The sequence below is a fragment of the Gopherus evgoodei genome, chromosome 12, assembly GCF_007399415.2.
Source record: "Gopherus evgoodei ecotype Sinaloan lineage chromosome 12, rGopEvg1_v1.p, whole genome shotgun sequence".
Taxonomy (NCBI): Eukaryota; Metazoa; Chordata; order Testudines; family Testudinidae; genus Gopherus; species Gopherus evgoodei.
The window spans coordinates 4,973,552-4,983,117 of record NC_044333.1 but is presented as its reverse complement, the minus strand read 5'-3'; the positions used below and the strand labels follow the sequence as shown (position 1 = coordinate 4,983,117).

Sequence of the window (9,566 nt, the reverse complement as noted above, 5' to 3'; positions counted from 1 at the left end):
AAACAATTTAAGCTGTTAAGAAAATCTCATGGTTTTATTTTTGTATAATGTAGCATTGAGACATCTGAACAAATCAGTATCTGGGCTGTACAGGCTGCTGTTCTTTCCTTTCGTTTCTTTGGGTTACTAGAGCAAGTGGTCAGTACATAAAGACACCACCTTTTGCATTATGGATTCTTTCCAAGGCATGCTGGTACAACACACATTTTTCTTGTCAAATGCAGCTAAGTCTAACTTCCAAACATCATGCACAAGAAACTCATCTAGTGACACAACGTAAACTTGGCAGAAGGGCAGGTCATGGATCTTGCTTGCTCGCTCACTGCAGTGTTGCAGGTTTGTGTATGATATTTGGAATGTTCCGTGAGTGTGAATATATCAGTAAAGGAGAGGAGAAAGAGAAAGCACAGGTGCCTTGGGGGTACCAGCTCAGCCGTAGTTGTGCAGTGCTAGCCTGAACATGTCATTGGTGCAAACCCAGGCATCACTGATGTTCTTTAATATAAATATCTGGTGGAATCCTATGATAGGATCTTCGTCAGCCTATGGAGAGAGGGGAAAAAAAAAAAGATTTTAAAAAGATCTTCACTATGCCAAATATATTCAAACACACATGGAAATAAGATTCACCAGCTGATGCCAGTGATGTCATGCTCTACAGTGTACTTTACACCTCCCAACAATACCATTCAGCTTTAAGATAGCCAGGGATTTCTCCTCTTAGATGTTCACACCATATTTTTAATTCAGTGATGTAGGAGTTCCTCAGTGCAGCTTACCTAAAGCCAGAGTTTCTCTAAAGCCACTGGAGCTTTAGCACAGATTTATTATGGTTACAGCAGCACTTGCCTCTTACAGATAAAGATGCAAATGCACTCACACAAACTGGTGGTTTCAGCAGTTCTATTTATTCTTGCCCCAAAAGAACAGCCCAGTAACAAATGGAAATAGTCATTTGGTTAAGTGTAAAAAAGCCATATGAAAGTCAACGAAGTAATGCATTATGTTAAAATAAACCACAATCTGGTAAGAAGTTAGTTTGTGATGTAACTGCCATGCCGGGCGCTGGCCTCAGAAGGGAGTTTCCATGGAAGTCAGCAGCAGTAACATGGCCTAAAGATGTAGCACCATGGTGGTTTAGGGAGAAGGTTCTAGAGGGTGGACCACACAGAACTGACTGGTTACAAGTTACTAACTCTTCTCTTTGTTTTCAGTTGCTAGTCTACATTAAGAAAAGCTAAATATGTGAAGTACCATCATAATGTTACTTTCCCACAGGGCCGTCCAGAGGATTCAGGGGGCCTGGGGCAGGGCCGGGTCTTCGGTGGCAATTCTACGGCACGTCCCTCTTGGAGGGAAGGACCTGCCGCCGAATTACGACACAGCAGTGGTAGAGCTGCCGCCGATCGTGGCTTTTTTCTTTTTTTCTTCTGCCGCTTGCAGCGGTGCTTGTACTCACCGGGCGGCACTCCGAGGCTTCGGCAGCACTTCAGTGGTGGGTCCTTCACTCGCTCCAAGTCTTCCGCTGCATTGAAGGACCCGTCGCCGAAGACCCGGAGCGAGTGAAGGGCCCACCACCGAAGTGCCACCAAAAACCTGGAGCGGCTTGCGGGACCCCTGCGGGGACTGGGGCAAACTGTCCCACTTGGCCCCCTCCCGGGCGGTCCTGCTTTCCCATGTAAGCAATTGCTGGACTTGCCATGGGATGTCCTGAGATGACAAATGAGGTGTTAAGTATCCATGAGGATCTCTATAAGATGTGGTTTACACTAAAATGTTTCAAAAACCCAGATTTGGGGTATTTAATGCCAGGTTATAAATAATCAGTAACTGTTAGTTTGGAAGGCACTATGCTCAGCCTACACACATAATGCTCTGCCCACCAAAACTTCAAGAACTTTGGCTAAGTCTTGCAGTCATGTATACCTGTCTTCAGCAGCACTGCTCCTGACCAGGTTGAGGGGTCACTTCAAGGTGACCCAAGACCCAACTCAGGGCCAAGTGAAGAACCAAACTAGACTGTCCAACTCAAAGCCCATACCACATGCTTTAAGAACTGTGTGTTTGTTAGTATGAGATATCTCTGGAACAGAAACATGCAAGTATTCTTCAGAAAGTGACGTAATACAGCTTTAACCAGAGAGGCCAAATGGTTCCCTAAGAATCGATTCCCATCTTACAAGAGATGGAACATTCTGCGGCCTCATACAAGTGATTTTCATCTCTTCTGCACAGGTTTATAGCCAGGGTTCTCAAACGGTGGTTGGGACCCCTCAGGGGGTCATGAGCTGTCAGCCTCCACCCCAAACCCCACTTTGCCTCCAACATTTACAGTGGTGTTAAATATATTAAAAAATGTTTTTAATTTATGGGAGGGGGGTCACACTCAGAGGCTTGCTATTTGAATGGGATCACCAGTAAAAAAAGTTTGAGAACCACTGGTTTATAGATATATTTTAGAGCTTCCATAAACAAAAGTTGACACCGCTGCTCCATTCTTCATGTTTTAAGAGTCTGCATCTTCCCCAACCAATACCCATGGATCAAGAGCATCAGATTAAATTGCTCTGGCAGGTCTGCAACTCAATAGTAAATCAAGTATTTTCTATTCTCTTCATTTTGAGCATCAATAAGCAAGTAAATCTAAACGGAATTCCACTAGGCACAGCACTGTAGTAGCTCTGAAGTTCTGAATAGAAACTTCATGGCATCAGCACAGTGTGAACACAGAAACTGCCAAACCAGATTAGACCAATGGTCCAGCTAGTCCCATTATTCTGCCTCTGACAATGGCCAGCACCAGACGTTGCAGAGGAAAATGCTAAAAGCCTGCAATAATAGAATAATCCGCCCTTCTGGGAAGCATCTCACCTCATTTAGAGATTGGTTTATGCCCTTAAACAAGAGGATTTATCACTCCTAGATTTAACCTATCAAATATAACTATGGATTTTCTCATAATTCATACAAATATCTAAACCTTTTATGAATCCTAAACTCTTGCTAGTGCTTGATATTTTGTGGCAAAGAGTTCCGCAGATCTGTTGTGTTCAGTACATAGAGTATTTCTTTAACTGTTTAAAATGCATGCCTTCCAATGTTCTTTGATCGTTCCCTATGGCTTTGGCAGAGAACCTCACAAAGGGCTATGAATGAAGCTAAGTGATTACACAGTAAGCGGTAAATTCCATCACTGATAAGAGCTTGTTTATTGGCTTAATTTGGGCTCGGTTTCCGTTTCCTGATGGATACTGTTTAGCTGGGATTGCTTCTTACCAGAGCCATCAACAGCCATTTAAGCACACTCTTTTGCTTGCCTTCCGGCTTCCCTTGTTTAGTCTGTTGTGCCTTTATTAGTGGCTGCATGCTACCTCCATGCTAAGCCATGGATTTTAACAGCAGGGTTGGACTAGTTTCTCTTTTTGTGATTCCTCTTTCCAAAGGGAAGTGTCACTATGATGGATTTTGGTACCTTTTCTCTTTGAGGATGTTGAGCATAGTTACACTGCAGTCACTATTATTTAAATGGTTCAACCAGAACTCTGATCAACTCCTTCACAACTAGCTTTTTCAAAAAATGTAAATTGCTTCTTTAAACCTTTGCTGACCAGACTGACCATAGGAACAGCCATATGGGTCAGACCAATGGTCCATCTAGCCCAGTATCCGATCTTCCAACAGTGGTGAATGTCACAAAGGGAATGAAAGAACAGGAAAATCATCAAGTGAGCCATCTTGTTGTCCAGTCTCGCAACTTATCTAATTCTTTTTTGAACCCTGTCATAGTTTTGGCCTTCACAATATCCCCAGGCTGACTGTATGTTGTGTGAAGTGCTTCATTTTGTTTGTTTTAAATCTGCTACCTATTAATTTCATTGGGAGACCCTGGTTCGTGTATTACGTGAAGGGGTAAATAACACTTCTTTATTCACTTTCTCCACACCTTTCATGGTTTTGGTAATCTCTTTTCCAAAACTGAAGGGTGCCAGTCTTTTTAATCTCTCCTCATATGGAAGCTGTTCCCTTAATCATTTCTGTTGCCCTTCTCTGTACTTTTTCCATTTCTAATTTTTTTTTTTTTTGAGATGGGACGACCAGAACTATGTGCAGTATTCCAGGTGTCAGTGTAGCACTGATTTTATATAGTGGCATTATAGTATTTTCTGTCTTATTATCTATCCCTTTCCTAATGGTTCCTAACATTCCATTAGCTTGTTGACCAGGTTATAGAATGAAGTCACCCATTATTACTCTTTTATTTGATTGTTGTTGCCTCCACATTGTACACAGAGGCCATTAGTACAAAACTCTAGCAGCATATTTGTATAACTTGGCATTTGCATCTCTGCAGACTTGACTGAATGGGCCTCTTCACTCAAATTCTGTCTCATGTTTTAGGGAGTCTCCTTAGCTATAGTTCTACTCCCACCACCTCTGCATATGTTCCAGGGGCTCTCAAGGTACTGTACCACTCGCACCAGCACTGCAGACTAATCTGCCCTTCCTTTTTAGCTGGTTACTATGTATCACAGTAGCCCACTGATTTTTGGAGACCAACCATGTTTCAGTAATACCATTCAGGTCAGGCTCCTCTTCCACTGCCAGGCATTCCACTTCATCCCGTCTGCTTCATATGCTTCTTGTATACAGACAGACATTTATCTTTGGTTTTGGCCACCATGCCTATTTTACAGCTTAGCTCTGGCACCCAATTACTGTTCTGGAATGTATCTCTGATCTCATGGCAAAGAATTAAAGCTACGTTTACACTACTTACCTTACAGTGGCACAACAGTACTGCTGCAGCTGCACCTTTGTAAGGTCTCCTGTGTAGCTGCTCTATGCAATGGGGAGGGCGCTCTGCCGCTGGCATAATTAATCCACTCCCAACGAGCGGCAGTAGCTATGTTGGCAAGCAGGGGGAGGGATAGCTCAGTGGTTTGAGCATTGGCCTGCTAAACCCAGGGTTGTGAGTTCAGTCCTTGAGGGGGCCATTTAGGGAACTGGGGTAAAAATCTGTCTGGGGATTGGTCCTACTCTGAGCAGGGGGTTGGACTAGATGACCTCCTGAGGTCCCTTCCAACCCTGATATTCTATGATTCTATGAGATGCTCTCCTGCTGACATAAAAGCACCGGTGTGGACAGCGCAGTCAGTAAAACTTACATTGGTCAGAGGTGTGTTTTTTTCACACTCCTGACTGACAAAAGTTCTACTGACAAAAATGCTAGTATAGACATAGCCTTAATGTCACAGGTTGTTTCATATTTTCATGTCTTATCTGGCAAGTTTCAAACAATGCTCTTAAGTGTTTACCATGCATCACAAACATCCAGGTTTTTCAAGTGATACAAGCTGCATATTCCCTTTTTCAATTGGACACTTTACATACAGAATTAATTATTCTAAATTAATTCTGTAGTAATCACTTCTAAAACCACACCCCATAAAGGAGCATTTGGAGAACCACATATTGCTTTGAAAATGCACAAGCAACAGCCATGCTACTCAGACACTACAAGATCAATCAAGGTGTAAGAGCAAGCAGAGAGCATGCCTTACTCAGGAAGGAGGGTGAAGACCACCAGAGATGGAGAGAGGGCAGAGGTTAAACGTTGTGCAGGGCTAGCCTGAAGACTTCATTGGTGCACACCCAAGCACCTTGAAAACTTTTCAACAAAAAGGTTTGGTGGAAACCTAGAACTTGGTCATCGTCTGCCTGAGCAGGAGAAAAAAAAGACATGTAACTAGACAGAAACAAGTTCCAAGAACACGGGGTGCCACAGTCATTGCTGGATTTGGCTGAAGCAGGTAGAAACTATGGGCCTCAAACGCTGTCTCCTCTTCCTGTCTGAACAAACAAATGCTCATCAGGGAAGGGAGAAGCAGCAAGAAGTGATGGAAACAAAATTAGGATACATGGGAGAATTTAGTTTATCTTTCCCACACTAATTCCGGATGTGTAAACTAATGACAAAATACTAGCCCAGCTACAAAATCTGCTTGCTCATCCTGACCATCGCGATTACTAAAAACCACCACTGCCCCCAGATGAGTTTTGAGAGGCTAGTTTAATATCTGTTTAAGAAGTTTTTTGCCAATGAAAGCGTGACTGATGTACACTAAGAATCTAGAGACCCATCACACAATCCTTCTCACAGTGGCGCACTCTCCCTTGAGAATGGGAAGCAAAAAGCATTCTTATAGATTCATAGATTCTAGAACTGGAAGGGACCTCGAGTGGTCATCGAGTCCAGTCCCCTGCCCTCATGGCAGGACCAAATACTATCTAGACCATCCCTGATAGACATTTATCTAACCTACTCTTAAATATCTCCAAAGATGAAGATTCCACAGTTCTTACAGAACACTTTGCTGGTCCATCCTCCTCTGTCACGTATTCAATGAGACTGTCACTGTCTCGTATTCAACAAGATCTAAGGATATGAGGGTAGGTCTATTAAAGGACAGCCTCAGAAGCACATGGACAGAAAGTGGAACATCTTATTACTTTTCTAAAGCACTCATCGGATAACGTGTTCAACAAAATGGAGGTTTGGGGTCTGAAGGATGAGATTTTGAAGCATGCCTAAGGTAGTTAGGAGCACAAGTCCCACTGACATTACTTGGAAACTGTGTTCCTAGGTCATCTGGACACATCTGAAGAGCCCACCCAAAACCCACAGCAAGCGTGTCTGCTTTTTTAGTCAGCATGTAGCAAACATCTTTCCTTTTGCCCTTCCTGACATTTCAAATGCTTTGTGCCTCACTCAGGCTACTTCAGTGCAGTCTGTGTTTTGGAATGTTTACTAGCAAATGCCTGCACAAAGCAATGAGAGTTTAAAATCCAATAACGGGTTTGGAAATTTTTGCACTAATCTCCATGGTGCTTCTAAGTATTTGGCATTATGGTCCTATGTGTACTAGATTAAGAGTCAGGAGAACTGGGTTCTTTTGCTGGCTCTGTCACTGATCTGTTCTATGATTTTAGCAAAGTCACTTCTATTCTGTGCTTCAGCTTCTCCCTCTGTAAAGTGAAAAGCATGATATTTTTCCTCTCTGTAGGATGCTTTGAGATCTACGGATCAGTGCTGTTTAGGAGCTAAATGTTTTTCAGAAGTTAAAGGTTACATCTAAATAACTGGACGCTTGCAGCTCTCTGGCTTGTTACTGCTGTTTTGGTAAGATCTGAGTATCAATAACGCCACTATATTAAATCCAGATAACTGTCTATTTTTCAAGACTAACACAAGGATATTACAGTGCATCAGTTTCAGATGTGTGTGTATTCATAAGTCTGATGTCCACATTTGACAGCTAACCTGATGGACAGGAAAATGGATATTTTATGCGTCTCTTTTACTAGGAGACTCAGTTTGCTAAGCTTCAGTGTAACACGCACTGATGAGGATTTTCCTTCATGCTAAGCAGAGGCAAATGGAATTCCAGTGACACGCAGCACATACAAGGCAGAAGCCAAGGCCAGTCGTCACTGTGTCCATTCAGACCGTGGGTCCAGCTGTAACATCTGGTGCCAAGATGAGCCCAGAATACTAAACCAGGCACATTTAAACATAGGAGTGTAAGTCTGAAGACTAAGCTGTCTGCCTCCTGCTTCTGTACCCAACACAAACAGAAATGAAGGAAAGGTGCAGACCCTTTGCTACAAGCTACATTAATGGTTTGACTCACTTCACAGATAAGGGGAAAAAAATGATCCCATGCTACACCACGTGGTGACAGACAGCTGGCAAATGCTTTGTATATATGAGCAGTGTATATCTGTCCAATAACCACATGCACTGTCCCGTGATCCCTGCAACACTTTGCCTTGACTTGCCAAGTTGTACTTTTCATAGGAGGATAAAGAAGTTAAAGATAAGTAGGATCTATGGCAGGGGTAGTCAATAGGCAGCCCATGGCCAAATCCGGACAGCCAGATGCTTTTGAACTGACCGTGACATCTTTTTATTTACTTATTATCATCATTATTGGTTTTGTATTATTTTCTCTGGAATCTGCACTTCGAAAATACCTTGACCAAGAAATGTGGACCTTGACAAAAAATAATTGATTACCCCAATCTATAGCATCAAAAAGTGGTGTATGTGATAGGTCCTAGACTGCATTGTCCATGGTGAGGTCCATCCTACTGCAGAACCAGAAACCTAACAGTTTACAAAGACTATTCCTTAAGGAGATTAAAGGCAGGACCCCACAGCCACAGGATTTACCTGCAAATACATGCCTTGCTGCTGAACTGTGATCCACTTTTAAAAAAATCCTACCCTTTATGGCAGGGGTCCCCAACGCGGTGCCCGCAGGCATCATGGCGCCCGCTGGTGCGTCTAAGTGCATCCACGTACTGGCCGGCAGACGAGCATCCGCCAAAATGCCGCCAACAAGTAGCATCATCCAGAGGTGTTGCCGCTGAAATACCACCGAAAAACGGCGGCATTTCGGCAGCGACACTTCCGGATGATGCTACTTGTTGGCGGAATTTCGGCGGATGCTCATCCGCCGCCACGATCTTCCATGGCTTGTTGTCTGGGGGGTTGGGGACCACTACTTTATGGTGATGAAGATAAACTTGAAAACATGAATGGTGTAACTACTGCAGATTCATCTGCCCGAGATGGCAGAGAACCTGAAAGTGCCTCAGATATGAACGGCCCCCAGTCACCTCAACCAGGGCCCCATGTTAAGATTCTGAGATTGTCAAATTTAGTATCACGCTTCACCACCATCTCCCCACCCAAAAAGAGAGACATGGAATTCAGCATTTTTGCCATGGAATAGTTATTTGCTGCAGCCAGGTGCCTGACATCTCGCTCTACAGTTTTCCTCACTGGGGTTAAGTTAATTGTTTATACTGCATGTTCACAGCACTGTTCCATGGAACCAAGCTACAGAGGCTAGTGGACCAGAGCTGGAGTCCAGCTTGCAGCTAGGGACCCAGAAGTATAGGTTGGCCAGCTGGGCTGCCTCTAGAACAGTGCAGCAGCCAAGGCTTGGGAGCCAGGGAGATGAACTACTGAGGTCAACTCCATGTTTGTCTCCCAGCCCCACATGAGAGGGAAGCAGTTCTGAACAGGACTGCCTGGGCAGCTGCAGAAGCAAAGGCCTAGGCTACCTGGAGAATGCACTGAAAAGCACACCCTTGAAAATAATCAATGAGAATTTTCACTGATGAGCCACAGCTTGTGGGGAGGGAGAAGAGGGCATGATGGGAACAGGACAGACAGGGGACATAGACTGAAACCCAAAGGGGTAATTTGTGATGGTACAAGGTAGTTGTTGCTACCATTTACTATCTGGGCTCCAATTATAGGGTAATTCTTGGTCTTCACTAAAAGAGGAAGACCTGTAGTTTTAGGTTTCAATAATGTCCAGAAGCAGGAAGTGTGAGGCCAAGAGCTGCTCTTCCCCACTACCCAACGAGAGCAGGTAGGGCAGATCAGCTCATTTTGGGGCTCCAGGGGATTTAAATAATTCTGATCCAGACTGACTCTTTAGTCCATCCCAGATTCTGCTGGAGGTTTGATGACAAGAACACGCTGTTTTGAG

General features: G+C 43.8%; 1 protein-coding gene across 3 annotated transcripts in view; it reads right to left on the bottom strand.

Moving 5' to 3' along the window:
• Window positions 1-11: 11 nt before the first annotated feature.
• The window catches only part of NUTF2 (nuclear transport factor 2), a 57,474-nt gene continuing 47,919 nt past the window's right edge, over window positions 12-9,566 (bottom strand). For all 3 annotated transcript variants that reach the window (XM_030581682.1, XM_030581681.1, XM_030581683.1), the window contains exon 5: window positions 12-543. In XM_030581682.1, coding sequence (XP_030437542.1) covers window positions 430-543 — 114 coding nt within the window. In that variant the 3' untranslated portion in view covers window positions 12-429. The remainder of the gene's footprint in view (window positions 544-9,566) is intronic.